The sequence below is a fragment of the Drosophila miranda genome (genome assembly GCF_003369915.1).
Source record: "Drosophila miranda strain MSH22 chromosome Y unlocalized genomic scaffold, D.miranda_PacBio2.1 Contig_Y1_pilon, whole genome shotgun sequence".
NCBI lineage: Eukaryota > Metazoa > Arthropoda > Insecta > Diptera > Drosophilidae > Drosophila > Drosophila miranda.
In genome coordinates this window covers 37,467,259-37,487,153 of record NW_022881603.1, presented here as the reverse complement: position 1 = coordinate 37,487,153, position 19,895 = coordinate 37,467,259, and the positions used below count along the sequence as shown (strand labels likewise).

At 47.7% G+C, this 19,895-nt stretch overlaps 2 protein-coding genes and 1 pseudogene across 4 annotated transcripts; 1 reads left to right on the top strand and 2 right to left on the bottom strand.

Annotated features, from left to right (window-relative positions):
- Nucleotides 1–1,488: 1,488 nt before the first annotated feature.
- Nucleotides 1,489–2,598, bottom strand: LOC117190832 (annotated as a pseudogene).
- Nucleotides 2,599–2,922: 324 nt separating this feature from the next.
- LOC117190833 (grpE protein homolog, mitochondrial-like) lies at nucleotides 2,923–4,184 on the bottom strand. Its single transcript, XM_033395867.1, has 3 exons — nucleotides 4,016–4,184; nucleotides 3,586–3,922; nucleotides 2,923–3,524 (listed from the first exon to the last, which is right to left on the bottom strand). Exons 1-3 carry the CDS (start codon nucleotides 4,099–4,101, stop codon nucleotides 3,264–3,266), a joined length of 684 nt encoding a protein of 227 aa, XP_033251758.1. The 5' UTR covers nucleotides 4,102–4,184; the 3' UTR covers nucleotides 2,923–3,263.
- A 471-nt stretch (nucleotides 4,185–4,655) lies between these two features.
- LOC117189871 (NAD kinase-like) lies at nucleotides 4,656–13,004 on the top strand. Of its 3 annotated transcripts, none has more exons than XM_033394946.1 (4): nucleotides 4,656–4,862; nucleotides 11,527–11,844; nucleotides 11,907–12,480; nucleotides 12,540–13,004. In XM_033394946.1, the coding sequence occupies exons 1-4, from the start codon at nucleotides 4,684–4,686 to the stop codon at nucleotides 12,825–12,827; spliced, it is 1,359 nt and encodes a 452-aa protein (XP_033250837.1). In that variant the 5' UTR covers nucleotides 4,656–4,683; the 3' UTR covers nucleotides 12,828–13,004. The 3 variants fall into 3 exon arrangements, with proteins under 3 accessions (XP_033250837.1, XP_033250836.1, XP_033250835.1); XM_033394945.1 differs by lacking the exon at nucleotides 4,656–4,862 and adding an exon at nucleotides 6,476–6,830; XM_033394944.1 differs by lacking the exon at nucleotides 4,656–4,862 and adding an exon at nucleotides 9,543–10,087.
- The last annotated feature ends 6,891 nt before the right edge of the window (nucleotides 13,005–19,895 follow it).

Sequence of the window (19,895 nt, the reverse complement as noted above, 5' to 3'; positions counted from 1 at the left end):
ATTGATTCATAAATCGTATAAGACTATGTGGGCAATGCAAAATGTTCTATCTAGCTAGTAATATTCAATGGAATATCAAAATCGAGGAATATGTATAAAATAACTTGAATTCGTCAGCATATTTACGGTATATTTTTTAAATTATACGGTATATTTCTGAGGGTCAGCCGGTATTTGATTGGTAAGACCGGTCTGGTCGCACTGCGCTGCAGCCCTAATTTAAAACTAGTGATGTAAATTTGAATAAAAACATCGATGTCGATGTCCATCGATGTTATCAAAATCAAACATCGATGTTGGATTGATACATCGGATTTATTCTTCGATGCATCGATGTATCGATGTTTGAAAACTTTACTATTTGATTATATTATTATTATTGCATTATTATTATACAAAAAATCTTAAAACTAAAAAATTGTGTTGTCGGAAGCTGGGTTGTATTCGGTACATAAACCGTCTACAGTTTGGTCATCGCAACTAGAACTTGAACCAGTTGGACTGCGGAGTGGGTATCCTAGATAGGGTTCACTTACTCTGTGCGGTGGTTACATTTCATTTCATTACTTGGCAGCAATAGAGTAAATAGTAGTTTATTGCTTCACCCTTTTTGGTGGGTTCGAGTTTACAAGTGCAATTGTCTATTCTTAGTTGCTAAGGTAATTTTCGTGTCGTCATATTCATTGACATGAAGTGACATGGACAATTGTATTTATGAGTATTTGTGTATGAGATTGTACTGTCTATTCTGTAATATTAATAAGGTATATGTCTGTGACTGAACAGTACCCTTCCCAAACACACAACGGGTTGCCTTCGAATGATGTTAACGGCGTTCGCAGTTTCATATTTAAACAAATGTATACCATCTATAGTAAATTTGATTCATTTTAAGTCAAATATGTTTACTTACTTTGGCATTGCTGTGTTGCTGCTTACAAAAGACAAATACGCAATGATATGAAATTAAGCTACCGATGTTTTGCAAAACATCGATGCATCACTGAACATCGGTTTCAGCAAAAACATCGGAAAATATCAGTAAACATCGGCAGAAAAACATCGATGCTCGATGCCTCGATGTTTTCTTACATCACTAAAAGCGGCTGCGCTTGGTTCTTTTTTATTTTCGTCGTTTAAACATTGTATAGATTTTATAAAGAAACACGTGCTCTCCTATGCACGCTCGTTTGCTCAAACCCAGAGCTAGCGAGTGCTATTTTAAAGGACAAAGAGAAAACAAAACGACAAAATTACCAAAGTGCTCAGCTAACCCGTGGCTGTGCACTTAAATTAAATTGTCAGACATGAATGATTTATGCAACCCAGACCGCATGGCGCTCAAACATTAATCGGTGGCCTGATCCACACGTCGGCCGCAGTTATGCACGCAGCGCCAGATAATAGTAGGCAGCATTTAATAATGTATTGGTTCCAAATGACTCAGACTTTTGCATTTTGAGGTGTTAGCCACAACATGACTGCCCAAACTTTGGTTATGTACGATTCTATACAGACGACTTTTATTTGCTTTAATGATAGCCTTAAATAGCCTGAGAGTCCATTGCTCGCGTCTGGTCCTGACTGATGGACAGGGGTGCTCACCCGCTTGGCCAGCTCCGCCAGTTGGGGCTGTTGCTGCAGGAAGCGATCTAGTACCTGGGGGGAGATGTTCGCCATTTGGCCTTATTACCTTATTTGGCCTGGGTGCCGCCGTCGTGCTGGGCACTTGAGTTGGCTTCGCTGGGATCATCACAGGTCGCAGTGGAATGGGATAGTGATAGGGTAGAGGCTGACGCACGAGAAGAGGACGCATGCGGGCCGCGCCTGGAGACGGACTTGAACGAGACGGCCGAAGGCATGGGCTTCCTAGTGGCTGGAGCTGCAGTCGTGGTGGTCTCCGACCATAGGCTGTACTGCTTCATAAAGTCGCCGAAACGTTGAAGAAGGCTTCCATGCATCTCGGGTTTTTTGGTGGTTATGGTGGACCTACTCGTCGTCTCCAGTCGTGGGCGCTCGTCAAAGTCCGCTTCGACATCTGCATTGTCCATGGTATTGTCATCATCGCTAGCGTCGTCACCATCGTCGATGCTATCCGGCACATCTTCTGACAGCTCATAGTCCAGCGTCTCCAGATAATCTTTCATTAAGGCTATACCCTGTTCATTGGAGGTCAGCGAACGGACGTAATCGATAGTTTCACTATTGCTGCGGGTCCCAATTAACTGTCCAAGCTCGCTTATGCTCGGCAGCACCTTCAGGCCCAGCTTCGATTGGGCAATCTCGATCAAATCACTTGGGTACTCTGAGTTAGTTGGGACAGGGGCAGCCGTTGTAGTTGTGGTCGTTTGTACGCCTGGCTTTATCAGCTTGTAGACGGGGAAATTGTAGTACAAAGCATTCTGCAGCTTTGAGTCTAGTTTCGAAGGCACCTTTCGTTCCGCATCCACTATGACTGCACTATCCTGGCCGTTGAACTTTGGCATCAGGGTCACTCGGGTATTGATGCATTGGAGCAGAGCCAGAGGCCAGAGGAAACGCACCAGCAGACCAAACATTCTGCTCACTTCAAAAGTTAAAGGACAACTAACACAGATCAGCTCATCAGACATTTCGAAATAGACTTTTGAACCATCAAACCGATCTGGTTTCATGGAAGTCGCTTCGAGGGTTTCCATGAATTCTCGAGAACGTGCTGAATCTACCTGCTGTGCCATAGAAAATCTCAGATTTCCATTGAATTTTCCACCTACGCGACGCGAAGGAATGCGTTTGCTCTTGTCCTACCTGCAGTATTTACAAAAGAAATTGTTTTTAAGAAGGGTTCGTTTTGGGTTTCTGAGGGAGTTTGAGAAAATCTAAAAAAACCGAAGGAAAAAAGAATACATATGGACACCCGGTATCCAGAAAATCTCGGAACTCTTTCAACTAAAACATGTTTTTATTATCGTAATTAAACCTTAAAGTGGAACACTCGATGGCTACGCGTGTGGAAAAAATCTGTAGCAATTGAGGCTAGTCATCGATCACTTAGCAACTAAGAGGAATTTTAAATTCGCAAGCGATCCGATCCGCATGCATTTTGGATCATTTGTATTTACATAGGGTTTACGTACGGGAATTTTGCAGGATAAAACAAATTGCAAACAATGGAGACTTCTCTTGTGTAGACTATGTAAACGTTTCTTGCTCGGGGGCGGGGGACACACAAAATATGGACATGGGTCGGCGAAACTTTGCATGCCCTGAGGTGGGCACAGCTATCAACACTTCGATACACCCACTAGGGCAGGGCGTATGCAACGCTCGTGTAGCTTGTAGCCCAATTTGGTAACCTCCACCACGGTGTTGGCCTCAACGGTTTTGTCCTCCTTCTGGAACAGAGCCTCGTGCAGATTGGGATCGAACTTCTGGTTGAGTGGGTCCACAGCTTCCAGACCGTGACGCTTAAACACCTGCAGCAATGAGGCGCGAGTCATGGTGAGACCCTCGTACAGGCTCTTCAGATCAGCATTGTCACTCAGCTGTAAAGGAGGCGCAGGTTAGACTCGATTACTTCACTATCCCATGGGGCAAACGTCATACCTTGTCCTTAGGCACTGCCTGTGTGGCGTGGCCGAGTGTGTCGGCGACCTCCAGCAGATCCTTGCAGAAGCTCTGGATGCCGAAGATCTTTGCATCACTGATCTGTTTGTTCAGACGCGTACGCATGTTCTCGCTCTCAGCCAGGGCGCGCTTATACTTGTCCATCAGTTCCGATTTCTGCTCCTTGGAGTCGGCCAGCTCTTTCGTGAGACGATCAACGTCCGGTGAGACGGCCTTTTGTTCCGCTCCAGCGGCAGATGCAGCGGCTTCCTCCGGCTGCTTCTCAGTGCTGTAGGGGCGTCCATTTACCAGGGCTGTGGTGGCCTGACGCAAGAAACTATAGAATCCGGACAAATTGCGATAAGATGTTGTTGCAGACGAACGTGCGTTCATTACGTCACAGAAAAGAGGAAGAATGCGGCAAACTTACCTTGAATTGCGTGCACTGACTACGGCTTTGAGCTGGCTCAAGCTGCGGCCAAAAACTAGCAGGGATACTCCGGCTTTCGATGCCATTTTGAGTGAATTTTGTGGCTAAATTGTTAAAAAAAATTAAATTACCCCCTCTCTATCGGTTGTAATCAGCCTGCTTTTTAAAGTGACCAGATCCTCCAAGATAGCAATACCAAATTTTCGCAGTGTGGACAACCCGCCAGATGGCGCCAGTGGGTGAAATGTTCAAATTATGGACCGTTTTAATTCATGCAAAGATTGTTTAGCATTGCCTTCAGGTATCTATTATCGGTCTCACCTCTGCACGCCTTGGGGGGTAGGGAGCAATTAATTTACGCATAGTTTATAAATCTTTCAGACTGTGCACCGCCAAAATATAGCTTGTTTGTAAAAGTTGCTCTAAATATGTAAATTGCCCCAGCTCCCGGCACTTTCTGCTGCCGCCCGGAGCACTTAATGAATTCAAAGTACGAGTGGGGCGGGCTCAGCATCTTATTCAACTTCTACTCTCGAAAATGTACAAACATTATTACATATTCGCATGCATTGTATATATTTTTAAAAACCAGGTGTGAAAAGGCATTTAGTTTCATTTCGGCACCGAATCAGTGCGGTTGTCCACGGTAAGAACGACTTGAGCTTGAAATGCGTGAGGAGGACCTGGAGCTGGCCCGCAAAATGGTGGCCAATTTGATTTCCACATCCACGTCCGTGGAGGACGACGACGAGGGTGCAGCAGCGGCAACGACATCATCGCCGGGGAATTCTCCGCAGCCCTTGAGAAGGCGCGTCTTAGACCTGAGTGAGAGGCGTAAACAATTTCGGTGAGTGGGGCCCATCCATAAACATACAAAAAACACAAAATGATGCTAATACATTTATTTTGGCAAAAAAAAAAATCAATTCACGTGCTCGGTAAATTTGCATATTATATCCGGAGCTAAATTTAGCTTTCGTTCAGTTAGTCAAAAAACAGAATGGAAACCACTTTTGTGAATGAAAATACAATCATAACACATACATCTCCAATATAAGCAATTATATATTTCGAGTTTAAAAAGCGCGCCTTTTGACTTTTTGTCCTACAAGTAATATACGTAGCATCTCGAGAAACTGTTTCATTCCGTAGGCACTTACGTTTTTGCTGCTTTCAGAAAAATGTATATTAAAATTGGGAAGATGCTTAAAACGAAATTCCCTATAAATATTAGATATTCGAGGTACGCGAAATAGGGTCAAAGACAGAAAGCAAAATAATTATATGGGCATTTCCAACAAAAGGTCCACCATGACAATATACCTTAAAAGTCAATAAAAACCGAGTTCCATATACTTTTTTTTTTTTTTTTATTGATTGACACTTAATTTCTTTAACTTTGATGTGAAAATCTATTCAATTTTATAAAATCAAAAGTCCAGAAAATTATACCACTCTCGGCAAAGGTATATTTTGTATTTAATTCAACAACTTGCGAAACTAACGCGCAATACTTTATATGCAAGCACAACCCATTTTAAACAGATAGTCTAACTCAATTCGCAGAGTTTCACAATTTTTTAGCCCAATCTTATAGGTAGGGTATTTAGTAGTTGTCTATTTAAACAACCGTTTATATCGCAAAATATATATCGACATAGTGCTCTCTCTAACCGAAAACTGAAAGCACCATACAGGGTGACCACATACGGTACATATATTATATATATTTTTTGCATATTTCAACGTCGAAATTGAGTTAAAGCTACATTAACAGTATATAATGGTATATTTGAACAATATCTTCAATATATTTCAATATATATATACTTAATTTGTATAGTTATATTGCCACCATGTCTAGCTCACACAACTTGTTTATAGTGTGTTTATAGTTTTCATAGTATTTTCCAGTATTTGCTTGTAGTTTCCAGTATTTTTGAAAGCGCCCTCTTTTCCAATGCCCCAATGTAGAAAACGTGTAGAAATGCCATTTATAGCCATGTCCCAGGCCACATCGATTACTAATTCGTGATCGAAAAACTGATCGTTTGCCATCAAAATCTAAATTATTTCAAAAATTGAAAAATTCATGTCAAAACGTGCATAACGGAGGTTTTTTCACACTGGCGCTTCCATGGCTCCCTTTCAAGTGTCGCTTTTGATAATTACATACAAATGTAGTTCATATGTAACAATCGTGTAGTTGCGAAGTAAAATTAAGGACTTTTTGTTGTCCTTTTTTATTTAAACATTATTTTAGACGCAATTACATAAAGATGAGTGCTCAAAATTAATGCGACATTTAGGAAATCGATTCGTCAATCGGATAAAACTATGAGCTCAGCGCTGAGAGACCTAGCTAGCTAGTAATATTCAACCGAATATCAAAATCAAGGAATAATATGGAATCTTAATACAAACAATTCGTCAGTATATTTTGGTATATTTTGAAACTGTGACGTATAATTGCAATAAACAATGTCTTACGTCTTTAAATTTTTGTGTTTTAATGTTTGAAACAATTGTTATTGCCGACAACTGACCTGTGATATCTGCTTCGCAAGCACCAATGTGGACCTAAATTCATCTCGAATCGCTTGCGGCCAAAGAAGATGTCCGCCCCACTGATGCCAGCAGCGGCGGGGGACAGTCCAAAGCAGACACTGCCATGCCCATGCCCCATTGCAGACGCTGTGGATGGAGAGGGCGAGGTTCATCTGTTGCATGCCGCAGACCCATCCCTAGCAACTTTGGAGGCGGCTTCTTCGGCGACCGGCCTGGGTGGGGGGCATATGACCAGCAGCTGGTGGTGGTAAGGCCTTATCATATGCCTACATTTGCATGCTTCTCCACACGGTTCTTATCTAAGTTGATTGTGCGGTCTTGAACTGCCCAGCCAAGTCCCCCTCCTAAATGTATTTGTTGATTCAAGTTCCCTCCAAATTGGAAAGTGTTTCTTTGGTAATATTTTTGATTTGATTCATTCACGTGCGTTCTAATTTTGACAATTGATTCGTACCACAGCAGCGGCTGCGTTATCAATTGATTAATTGCTAGCCAAGGCCGCCTCCACGCATGCGCGCGAAACGCACACTGCCCTGCCATCAGCTGGTTCGAGCGCTGCCCTGGCTTTTCATGAGACAAACAACCCAAACCAAACCCTGTGCAGCAGTTTTTCAGTTGTCGCTCGACAACGCGATCGCCCGGTGTTGCCTCTGCTCTAGTGGCTATTGCGTCAATTTTTCCGGCCAGCTGTGTGAAGTAATCAAGAGAAAACTCGGAAGAAAAGTGTCACCGTGACAAAAAACAAAAGACCAAGCAAGCGAATCATCGCCTAAATGCATTTCTGATTACCCGTTTTTCCATTGCTGATAAAACACTTTCTCTTTTTATACCCGATACTCAAAATGAGTATTGGGGTATATTAGATTTGTGGTAAAAGTGGATGTGTGTAACGTCCAGAAGGAATCGTTTCCGACCCCATAAAGTATATATATTCTTGATCAGCATCAATAGCCGAGTCGATTGAGCCATGTCTGTCTGTCCGTCCGTCCGTCTGTCCGTCTGTCCGTCCCCTTCAGCGCCTAGTGCTCAAAGACTATAAGAGCTAGAGCAACGATGTTTTGGATCCAGACTTCCGTGATATGTCACTGCTACAAAAATATTTCAAAACTTCGCCACGCCCACTTCCGCCCCCAACAACAAGGACGAAAATCTGTGGCATCCACATTTTTAAAGATACGATAAAACCAAAAACGCAGAATCGTAGAAGATGACTATATCTTCTACAGTGCAAAATCTGAACCAGATCGTATAATGATTATAGCCAGAATCAAGAAAACAATTTCATTCTTTCTCGCTCTGTCTCTCTCTAACACACAGGTTTCATGGTCGGTTTTGCCAATTGCAAAATATGAGTTCAAGGATCTCAGAACCTATAAGAGCCAGAGCAACCAAATTTGGTATCCACACTCCTGTGATATCGGACCTTGACCGTTTCGTGTCCAAATTTCGCCACACCCCCTTCCGCCCCCGCAAAGGACGAAAATCTGGGGCATCCACAAATCTCAGAGACTATTAAGGCTAGAGTAACCAAATTTGGTATCCTCACTTCTGTTAGATCTCACTATAAAACGTTTATCTCAGAATTTCGCCCCACCCCCTTCCGCCCCCACAAAGGACGAAAATCTGTTGCATCCACAATATTGCACATTCGAGAAAACTAACGAGGGGGAACGTTGTGAGTTGCTGCGGACACCGCAACTCTACGGTTATACCCGATACTAAGTCAGTATGGCTATCCTCCGGCAGACGCCGCTAATATTAAACGACACGACAAAGAGTGCGTGCGAGAGAGACAGAAAATCAGTCTGAGCGTCACGTCGAGCGCTGCGTAGCCACTGCAAATTGATTTGTTCCTATTGGCTATAAAAATGATCTGATCTGATCCAGATTCAGCAATCTGATAGATATGGTCATTATCTATGATGCTGCGTTTTTAGTTTTCTCGAATGTGCAATATTGTGGATGCAACAGATTTTCGTCCTTTGTGTGGGCGGAAGGGGGTGGGGCGAAATTCGGAGATATACGTTTTATAGTGAGAGGGTGATCTAACAGGAGTGCGGATACCAAATTTGGTTACTCTAGCCGTAATAGTCTCTGAGATTTTTGAATATCCCCAGATTTTCGTCCTTTGCGGGGCGGAAGGGGGTGTGGCGAAATTTTGAAACAAACTCTTCTCGGTCCGATATATAAGGAGTGTGGGTACCAAATTTGGTTGCTCTAGCTTTTATAGTCTCTGAGATCTAGGCGATAATGTTTTACTCTAAGCAAAGCCGCCTATGCTACGTGTGTGTTAGAGAGAGACAGGGCGAGAAAAGATAGATCATTCTCTATGGTCATTCTCTACAATTCTACGTTTTTGGTTTTCTCATATCTTTAAAATTGTGGATGCCACAGATTTTCGTCCTTTGTGGGGGCGGAAGTGGGCGGGGCGAAGTTTTGAAATATTTTTGTAGCAGTGACATATCACAGAAGTCTGGATCCAAAACATCGTTGCTCTAGCTCTTTGAGCACTAGGCGCTGAAGGGGACGGACAGACGGACGGACAGACAGACAGGGCTCAATCGACTCGGCTATTGATGCTGATCAAGAATATATATACTTTATGGGGTCGGAAACGATTCCTTCTGGACGTTACACACATCCACTTTTACCACAAATCTAATATACCCCAATACTCATTTTGAGTATCGGGTATAAAAACGCAAAATCACAGATAATGACCAAATCATCTGATTGCTGAATCTGGATCAGATCGGATCATTTTTGTAGCCAAAAGCAAGAAATCAATTTGCAGTGGCTACGCAGCGCCCGACGTCACGCTCAGACTGTTTTCTGTCTCTCTCGCACGCACTCTTTGTCGTGTCGTTTAATATTAGCGGCGTCTGCCGGAGGAGAGCCATACTGACTAAGTATCGGGTATAAATATAGAGTTGCGGTCTCCGCAGCAACTCACAACGTTCCCCCTCGTTCTGTTTAACTTTACCCATTATCTCTCCTCGGTGGTGTACAAGCGTTGACACACTTCAGGGCATACAATATTTTGGTGTCTCATCAATCATACACGAGAATACTTTTGTTTGTCTGCGTGGGCGTGATATTTTCGAAACGAATTCCATTTTGAAAACAAATTTAACCTTGGGCCCTTTAAAAGAACTCGAGGCGGTCTGACTGCATTCTAAAATACTCGCACATACAAAACTATATGGCCTGTCTCTCGGACATTGATTTGGCGACCCTCCATGAGCATCGGCTTAAGCAGCGCTGGCACTATGGCCTGGCAAATTATTCGGACTATCATCCTCACCAGGATGGGTTCAATGCCATGACGCGACGTTGCCTGGAGCGTAGTCTGCATAAACCAGACACAGACCCGAGGAAAGTCCAAAAAGATTTGAATGGCAATAGTCTGGATGCATTTGGCTCGTCTGGCGGCGCCGATAAATCTGATCTGGACAACAACTGCCTTGCGTCAGGTATGCAACGGCAACGCTCCGGCACATGGCCGTAAGTCCAGCACCCATTTCCTAGTCGATAAAATTACGCTCTGTGTAAAGAGTGGATCGGCTTCATAAATTAGAATTTGTAATATGAATCAGTCCTTGAGATGCACTGAAACTGTTTTCCATCGAGGCAAGGCACGCACGACAGTTGCGGCCAATGTAATAGTAGTGCTTAGATTTACTTGGAATTTCGTAAATTTTTGAAGAAAAACACTTGTTTGATTGGAATATCATCTCAAGAGGAATTGTTTTACGACGAATGTCAAATTTCGGCTAATGTTTCGATTGCAGCATAAAGGAAGGTCTGTTTTGTGCCTGGTTCTATTCTACCCTGAAAGCTTAATAACTGTAAATCATTTGGTCATCATTATTTTGATCTCTTCTTTAGTTATTCTTTAGCACAAGAAAGCACTCTCCGACAGCACAAGAGTGAGAACTCTCTCTCCCTTCTTTCGCTCTGGCTTCTTTAAAACCTTTATTTGCATTCAAGTCCATAAACCGTTTTGTAAGATTAGCCATTGCCTTGAAAAGTTCAGAGAACGCGTTCAAAAGTTATTACAATTTAATAATACATAGTTAAATAGTACATGTAGCATCCACATTTTTAAAGATACGATAAAACCAAAAACGCAGAATCGTAGAGGATGACTATATGTTCTGGAGTGTAAAATCTCAACCAGATCGTATAATTATTATAGCCAGAATCAAGAAAACAATTTCATTCTTTCTCGCTCTGTCTCTCTCTAACACACAGGTTTCATGGTCTGTTTTGCCAATTGCAAAATATGAGTTCAAGGATCTCAGAACCTATAAGAGCCAGAGCAACCAAATTTCGTATCCACACTCCTGTGATATCGGACCTTGACCGTTTCGTGTCCAAATTTCGCCACACCCCCTTCCGCCCCCGCAAAGGACGAAAATCTGGGGCATCCACAAATCTCAGAGACTATTAAGGCTAGAGTAACCAAATTTGGTATCCGCACTTCTGTTAGATCTCACTATAAAACGTATATCTCAGAATTTCGCCCCACCCCCTTCCGCCCCCACAAAGGACGAAAATCTGTTGCATCCACAATATTGCACATTCGAGAAAACTAAAAACGCAAAATCATAGATAATGACCATATCTATCAGATTGCTGAATCTGGATCAGATCGGATCATTTTTATAGCCAAAAGCAAGAAATCACTTTGCAGTGGCTACGCAGCGCCCGACGTCACGCTCAGACTGATTTCTGTCTCTCTCGCACGCACTCTTTGTCGTGTCGTTTAATATTAGCGGCGACTGCCGGAGGAGAGCCATACTGACTAAGTATCGGGTATAAATGTAGAGTTGCGGTCTCCGCAGCAACTCACAACGTTCCGCCTCATTAGGTCTGGGCTTAGATTTATTGTTTATTTTTATAATCATAAAATAATAAAACATTTTCACTTACCATTCCAGGCGAACGCGCAGCTTGAATGCCCCGTCGCCATTCCAGCAGTTCGGACCATGCGGACGCATTATGAAAAACTCCGCCATGGTGATGCAGATTCAGGATCCGGCCAGCCAGCGCCTGACCTGGTACAAACCGCCGCTCACAGTCCTAGTGATCAAGAAGGTCAGCGATGCCTCAGTGCTGGCGCCGTTTGTCCAGTTGGTGGACTGGCTGTTGCAGGAAAAGAACATGGTGGTGTGGGTGGAGTCGGCGGTGCTGGAGGATGCCCACCTTAATGAGGATGTCAAGTTCAAGGCCATCAGGGAAAAGTTGGTCACTTTCAAGTGAGTCTACATGTGTACGCATCAAGATCAATGAATTCCAATTTTTTTTTTCTGCCCGACAGGGATGGGCGCGATGATCTAACCGATCGCATCGACTTTATTGTCTGCCTCGGAGGGGACGGCACCTTGCTGTACGCCTCCCAGCTGTTTCAGCAATCAGTGCCGCCTGTGATGGCATTCCACTTGGGATCATTGGGCTTTCTCACACCCTTTCGATTCGACAATTTCGAAGAGCAGCTCACCAGCGTCTTGGAGGGTCATGCTGCACTCACGCTGCGCAGCCGCCTTCGCTGTGTGATGCATCGCAAGGGTGACAAACGGCAGGAGGCCAAAGTGGAGGCCAACGCAGATGCAAGACCTGCCGCCAACAGCATCCTCGTGCTAAACGAGGTGGTCATTGATCGCGGACCGTCGCCCTATCTCAGCAATATTGATTTGTTCCTCGATGGCAAGTACATCACCTCCGTGCAGGGCGATGGCCTGATTGTTTCAACTCCGACTGGGAGCACAGCGTATGCGGCAGCAGCTGGTGCCTCCATGATCCATCCCTCTGTGCCAGCCATTATGGTGACTCCCATTTGCCCGCACTCTCTGAGCTTCAGGCCCATTGTGGTGCCTGCGGGAGTGGAACTGAAGGTGTGTAAATAGTTCCCTTTCAATGGTACTATTTGTATTTGATCCACTATTCCCCGTAGGTCTCCGTTTCGCCTGAAAGTCGCAATACTTCGTGGGTCTCATTCGATGGACGCAACCGTCAGGAGCTGTTCCATGGCGACAGCCTGCGTGTGACCACCTCCATTTATCCTGTTCCCTGTATATGTGCCCAGGATCAGATATCCGATTGGTTTGCATCCCTCGCCGATGGCCTCCATTGGAATGTGCGCAAGCGCCAGAAGTGCCTCGACGAGCTGTCGGATCTGACGGCATCCGGCTCCGAGGAAACGCTGGACGAGATGGAAAATATGAAATTGTATGATATTTAGTACGTATGTATGTAAGTCGCTGCCGGCAATTGTATTCGTGGGCTAAGCTTCACGGCAGGTTTTTAGTTTTAGTCGAGTCTTTGCAATCGCTTCAATGTAATTCGAATATGTTTAAAGTCGTTTCATAGTCTGTAATTTGGTAGAATTTGCATAATTGCCAATTATACTCGTATTTACAATATTATGGGCTGAGCCAATTGTTTGGCAAACTTTGCTCTTGTAGTTCTTTGATCATTAAGGTTTTTTGCAACGTTTTGTAGATTTACCTACGTGCAATACTGTTCATTTGGAAGAGGAACACAAAAACTCTGTCAAATCTTTGTAGAGAGGTAATACCGATTTCATTGTTACAGAAACACACCCGCAACGAGCATTGCCTTGCCTTTTTCCAATCAACTGAATGTACATATGAGTAAATTCTGTAGTTTAGCTTTATAGTTGTTAGATATTTCGTATATAGACTCGTTTTGAGCCCCGTCTCTCTGGCGTCTGGCCACTTGTTGCATCTTGCTCACCTCGTGCCTGGCTCGTACGCGGCTGCTGGCCGTGCTTGCTTTATTTGGCACCACTGATACGCACTTGGGGCTGTCAAAAAAATTTATTTGCGCTTATTTACATAGAAAATGCGAATTGAAAGTGAAGCCGCCATCGTGTAAGTAAGACGACTGTTCGCCAGACGCGCCCTCAGGCCGTACAAGCGAGGCATTACACGGCAAAGATTTTTTTTCATTGTTCGTGATGTGCGATGTATTTTTGCCTTTTTTGTTAGCTGAATTCAAGGTGTGCGAATCTGTCGGCGTGTGCGTGCGGCAGGTGTGCGGAGCGCGCTTATCTAGTCATATGAGATTCACAAAATCTCCCAATAGTCGACTCTGAGCGTTTCCAGCGTGCGGTTGTGTGTTGTGTCAGTTTGCAGTTAGAATTGGGGAAAATGAATCCAGAAGATATGCAGCGTGCCCGACAAATGGTCAACGTGGAGGCGACACAGCCCTTAGGCTCCCCCACGTCGTTGAGAAGAACGCTGGCTGGTAATTTACTGGACAAGCGTACACAGTTTCGGTAAGAAAATGTGCCACAATCCCAAAATGTCCTTGAACAAGGCAGTGCTTCTCTGTTTTCAAATAGTAACTGCTAGTGCTACATCAATGAGCTTCTTGACATGCTCTTGAGCAGTCTGTTAAGTCATGCTGTACAAAAATAAGCACCACAACCAAGTATTTGGTCTAAAGATGCAGTTATTTCTCTTTCAGATTAGGCGTTGTTTCGCCTATGCATATATTAGAATATTCAGATTTTTGTATACACACAATATAGCATAGTTTGAATAAAGAGGCAGAATAAAGTTGAATGTGCTGTAAGCCGCACAATTCGCACATGTGGTACCACCGCCATCTGCATCATTTATTGCATTTACATTGTGATGGACCTATTTCAGGCTGAGGTAAGCTCAGTCACGTCCAGGGGTCAATCCACAAGAAATTTGTAGAAATGGATGGAGCCTTAAGGGCGGCGTCGGGGGGCGGCCTATCGTAGAGAGTTGGATCGGGGCTGGAATGGGGGCCGCTCGTCGTGTATACGAAACGGCTGCGAGGACTCGGGGTGGGGTGTTGTCGGGTCCTCGGCTAATTGGAGTGAACTTACGCAATCGGGTGTTGACGCTTTATTATAATTCTTAGCACTTTAAATGAACTTAGTTTAATTGGTCGCCGGTGTTTCTTGTAGGTTCCGGGTACAACGTACCCGGAATTGAAACAGGGTACACCGCGTACGGAATTGAAATGTCTGTACTCCGTACAGACTGTACCACGTCCGTACTCTGAGCTGGGTTTCTGCGTAAGTCTTTGGTACCACATCCGTACTCTGAGCCGGGTTTCTGCGTAAGTTTTTGGTACCACGTCCGTACTCTGAGCCGGGTTTCTGCGTAAGTTGCTCTTTGGTTCTCGTCGCCGTCTTTTTATAGGCCCGTATCGCTGGGTCTCCGGGTTTGAAAATGCACTTCCGCGTCGGGGGGCACTTTGCCGTTCTTGGTGATCGTCGCAGATTTTCGCGGGGCCGACTTTCCTCAGTCGATGAACCCGGAAGACCGCACTTGGCCGATGGCTTGGCCTGGAGTGGGGAAAGTCCGCGTGACCTGATGTCTTTGGTCATCGTTATGGAGTTGGCGCGTGTTGATCGGTGGTTGCTTGCGGAGAGGGGGCGTTGGTTGCGGGGTGTGGTGCGATGCCCTCATTATAAGTCGGGGGACGGATTGTATCGAAACCTTTTAGGTTCGTTACACCCTCCCCTTTCTTCCCCGACGAGAGATACGAAGACTCGTACGTTGGGTGTGCGGCGGTGGATGAATCTTTGACTGAGGGTTGCTGGCTCGGACGACTTCGCCTTCTCTTGGTGAGAGTGCACTGATCAATGTGGGCCAGCGCTGCGGCTATTTAAACCGTTCTTTGGGGCTGTACTTGCGGAGCACGCTCTTCTTTTCGCTTCCGTGTTGCACCGGGGGTGCGTTTTGGGATCGCCTGCCGCTTTGCTATCATCTCGTTTCTTGCCCCGTCGGCGGGTCTGCGTTGGGGTTTCCGCGTTCTCTTCGCTTCGTCAGCTGGTTTGTGGGGCGCGTGGTCGTGAGCGTTACGTTACTTCTCTCGCTGGCGTCAGCGCTGTTCGATTAATTGGTGGTCGCGCGGTTCGCTGCGCTTGCATTCTCGGCGGTATTATGCCATCGGGCTCTTTTTTTTCCGGTGCTGTCTTTTGGCCGGGTGTCCCGGGTTTTGCTGACTCAGCGGTGCCGTGGTTGGGGCGTCGGGTTGAGGTCTCGTTGCTTTCTTCGTCGATGTCAGCATTCTCGAGTAGGTCAGTGGGTTCTTCGGACTCGTGATCGTGGAACTCTCTCAGGTCGTTGATATTTGCGGTTTTGTGTTTCCGGCTTTCGCAGTGTTGTAATTTGGCGATGGAAAACTCTTGACCCGTTAGGGGCCGTCGAACTTCGGGGCTAGCTTTGCCGCAAAGCCCTCGGCGGCGTTTGAGAGGTGGTGTTGGCGTAGTAGTACCAACGACCCGACGGCGGGGCGCCATAGTCGCCGGCGGAGGTTGTAATGTCTCCCTTGCTCTTGACTGGCTCTCTGGATGTGGTTCCGGACGATGGCGAATACTTCTTTCAGCCTCGTCGCTTTGCTGGTGGCCGTCTCTGGCGTACTCCCTGTCCCGGGCGTGACTTCGTCATAGAGGGCGCCGGGGAGTCGGTGCTCTCCTCCTTGCAGGAGGAAGGCGGGGCTGAATCCGGTCGTCTCGGAGACGCTGGAGTTGATCGCCAATGTCATCTCGGGTAGGAGCTCGTCCCATGTATTCTGGTGGTCGTCGACGAACTGGGCGATCATCGTTTTCACAGTCCGATTGGCTCTCTCCGTCGGGTTTTCTTGGGGGCAATACGGGGCTGTGTGTTGCAGCTTCACGCCTGCGCTTCGCATGAATGTTCTGAACGATCGGCTGGTGAGCTCGGTTCCGTTGTCGCAGACGAATAGTTTCGGCACGCCGAAGCTGCTCAGTATTCGTTCTCTGAAGGCTCGTTCGAGGTTCGCCGTTGTCGCTTTCTTGAGGGGTACCAGTTCGACCCACTTGGAGAAAGTGTCGAAGAATACCAGTAAGATGGTGTTCCCGTGCTTGGACCGTGGTAATGGTCCGACGAAGTCGGCGCACAGGGTGGCGAAGGGTTCTTCGGCTTTACGTGTGAGCATCCTGCCCACGGCCTTGCGCTGCGTGGCTTTGAACTTCTGACAGCTTACGCAGCCCTGTAGCATCGCCCAGTAGTATCGTTGTGTGGTCCTCAGGATGGTTTTCCGGACGCCAAGGTGTCCTGCCGTTGGTTCGTCATGGCATTCGCGGAGTACTCTCGTTCGGCCGTTTTTGGGCACGCATAGTTTCCACGGTATGTGGTCGTCGTCGTCGGCTCCGTGTCCTAGATAGCGGTATAGCTGCCCATTTTCGTACGTGTAGTCTGGGTACTTCTGGGGTTCGTCTTGGACTTGTTGGATCCTTTGTTTAAGCCAGGTGCATGGTGTGTCGTCTTCCTCAATGCGGGAGAGGGTCTCCAGTGGTTGTCTTGACAGTGCGTTTGTGACCCATCTTGCTACTCTACCGTAAGGGCTCTCGAGGGTATTCAGCCACTTTAGTGCGAGATGATCGGTTATGACGTCGAATCGGTAGCCTTCGAGATAGCATCGCAGTTTTCGGATCGCCCAGATGACGGCGAGGCATTCCTTGTCGGTGGCCGAGTAGTTTTCTTCTGCCTTGTTGAGGCGTCGACTGACGTATGCAATGACCCGCTCTTTCCCTTCGATCTCTTGGGTGAGGACCGCGCCTACTCCAAGGTTGATTGCGTCCGTCTGCAGGGAAAATTTGACGTTAAAGTCTGGGCAGGCGAGTACCGGTGCGGTGGTGAGCAGTGTTTTCAGCTCGTCGAAGGCGTCTTGTTGTTCTTGACCCCATGTCCATGCTTTCCCTTTCTTCAGCAGCAGTGACATTGGTTTGACTACGGTGGCAAAGTTTGGGACAAATCTGCGGTACCACCCGGCCATGCCTACGCATTGTCGTAGCTCCTTCAGGTTGGTCGGTGGCCTCAGATCCTTTACGGCTGCGATTTTGACGGGGTCCGTGTGGATACCTTCTTCGCTGATCATGTGGCCCGGCGTTGGAAGAAGGCACACTTGTCCGTGTTGACCCGTAGGTTTGCCTTCCGCAGTCGTGCGAAAACTTCTTTCACGTTGTTCAGGTGTTCCTGGAAGCTTTTCCCGACGATGACGATGTCGTCGAGATATGCGAACGCGAATGGTTCCATGTCTGCGCCGATAACGGCGTCGAGGGTCCGTTGAAACGTGGCTCCCGCGGAGTGTAAGGCATTACTTTCCATTGGTATAATCCTCGGCCGGGTATCGTTAATGCCGTGGATTCCCGGCTGTCGCGGGCCATTGGTATCTGCCAATACCGTTTTTCAGGTCTAGGGTCGTGATGAAGTGGGCATTTCGGAGTCGCTCTAGTATGTAGTTAATCCTGGGTAGCGGGTACGCGTCCGGGATGGAACGCTCGTTTAGCTGCCGATAATCTACACACACGCGCCATCTCCCGTCCTTTTTGCGGACCAGGACGATTGGCGCGCTGTGGGGGCTCCGGGATGGTTCGACTAGGTCCTCAGCTATCAGTTGGTCGACCTGTTCATCGATGATCCGCCGCATGGCTGGATTTTTCGGGAAGTACCGTTGTTTTATGGGTCGGTTGTCCCTCATGACGATGGTGTGTTCCGTTAGGCCCGTCGTACCTCGGATGCCTGCGAGTGTTGGCAGTTCCTCGTCTAGGACTTTCCGTATTTTCGGCGCGATGTCGGGAGGCCATGGGTCGGAGATTCGTTCCGAATCGTCCTCGGGTGGGTCGTCGATTCCTGGGTCGCAAGTGTGGTCGGGGTTCTCGGGGAGGATTGTTGTGTCGAATGCGCTTGGTGGTTCGACTTCGCGAGTGTATTCGCTTATGCTGGCGACGATGGCGGGTGCCTCGATCTTGAGTAGGGGGCTCGTGTGTGTCCTGGGGGGTGCTTGCGCGACGTTGTACTCCGCGTGATGTACGAACGTGCGGGTCTCGATGGCGATCGTAGCGTTTGACCGACGGCTAGTTTGGGCGGTGAGGTTCACCTACATGGCTCCAGGCGTGGTGCTGGGCCGCATGCCGGCGCCGTACGAGGTGTTGCCCGGGAGGCGTTCCATGATGTCGGGGACGATCGATGGTGCGTCGGCTCCAGGTGAAACGGGGTTCCGATGGGTGCCTCGTGTGGCAGTGATCGCCTTTCCCGGTTCCTGCCTGAGAGGACGCGGGAGTAGCGGGTTGGTCGGTGTCGTAGGGCGGTGTCGACGCGCTCGTGGGCCAGGGTGGCGGTCGGAGGTGGTACCTCGAGCGCCTGGCTGCTGCGTGGCGGCTGTCGTTGCTGGGCCGGGTTGTCTTCTGGAGGGGCGTCCTGGGTTCCTTTCCCTTCGTTGGTGGAACCGCGTCGGTGCCCTCGGGAGACCGGCTCGCTTTCTTCGTGGCTTTGCTTAGTTTTGGGTTTCTCGGAGTGGGCCTGGGGCTAGTGTGCCTTGTCGTGGCCGTGGGTTCTGTGTTCCTTGTGCTCTTGTCTCGTGTCGTGGCGGGGGATGCATTGGCGGCGGAGGTTTCGAGTTCGTGGGTCCGGGGGCGTGTACTTGGCTGGCGGTGAAGGCCTTGGAGATGGAGGCGCGTGGTGCCGCATTGTATTGTGGTTTCAATGGCGCACAGGAAATCCATCCCTATGATGGCTTGCTCTACCATGTTGGGTAGTACCAAGAGTGGCATCTGTACCTCTTGTTCGTCTAGTTTGACGCGCGCTAGCAAGATCTGAGTTATCTCGCGAGCTGAGCCGTCGGCTAGGCGTATCGGGACGCACGCGGCTCGCAGGTCGTTGTCGCGGCCGAGTTTGCGGGCGAGGGCGGCGTTGATGAAGCTTCGGGACGCCCCGGTGTCGACCGTGGCTTCCGCGCGCCGTCCTCCGATCGTCACTCTCGCCATTATCCGGCCGTCGTGTACTTGTAGCGGGTTTCTTAGTTGGTTGTCTGAGGAAGCGTCGTGCCCGGCTGTTCCCGTGTCAACTGGGGACGCGAGTCGTTTCCCGACGGGTCCCGGCGGCAACAGCCCACGGTGCGCGTTCCGCGCCTGCCGCATTCCCAAAGAGGATCGATGGGTTGGTGCAGTCGCGAGAAACATGCCCAGCTTCTCCGCAGCGTCGCAGGCTGCGTGCGGGTTGGCGATGGGGGTGGTGATCATTAGATGTGCCGCTTCCTGTGCTGGAGCGCCGGCTTGGTGCGGCTTCTTTGCGGGCTCCGAGATGTTCCAGTGAGGCTTTCGGAATTGGGCCCGATTCGTCCCGCTTTCGTTTTGTTGTGCCGTTGGCCGCGTGTACCTGGGTGGTTGTCGAGGGGGGATGAGGGTCGCCGGTATGTTTCGTTCCTGGATACTCTCGAACTCTGTGGCCAACATGGTTAATTGCGTCAGACTTCTCAGTTCGTGCCTTTGCACGTACAG

What these genes read in the sequence shown, in the direction of transcription:
- LOC117190833 (XM_033395867.1), bottom strand. Translation starts at nt 4,101, where the DNA reads ATGGCATCGAAAGCCGGAGTATCCCTGCTAGTTTTTGGCCGCAGCTTG. An exon ending in GTCAGTGCACGCAATTCAAG is followed by an intron (nt 3,923 to 4,015) that starts GTAAGTTTGCCG and finishes CGGATTCTATAG; the next exon opens with TTTCTTGCGTCAGGCCACCA. An exon ending in AGGCAGTGCCTAAGGACAAG is followed by an intron (nt 3,525 to 3,585) that starts GTATGACGTTTG and finishes CCTCCTTTACAG; the next exon opens with CTGAGTGACAATGCTGATCT.
- LOC117189871 (XM_033394944.1), top strand. Translation starts at nt 9,786, where the DNA reads ATGGCCTGTCTCTCGGACATTGATTTGGCGACCCTCCATGAGCATCGG. An exon ending in CAACGCTCCGGCACATGGCC is followed by an intron (nt 10,088 to 11,526) that starts GTAAGTCCAGCA and finishes TTACCATTCCAG; the next exon opens with GCGAACGCGCAGCTTGAATG. An exon ending in GAAAAGTTGGTCACTTTCAA is followed by an intron (nt 11,845 to 11,906) that starts GTGAGTCTACAT and finishes TCTGCCCGACAG; the next exon opens with GGATGGGCGCGATGATCTAA.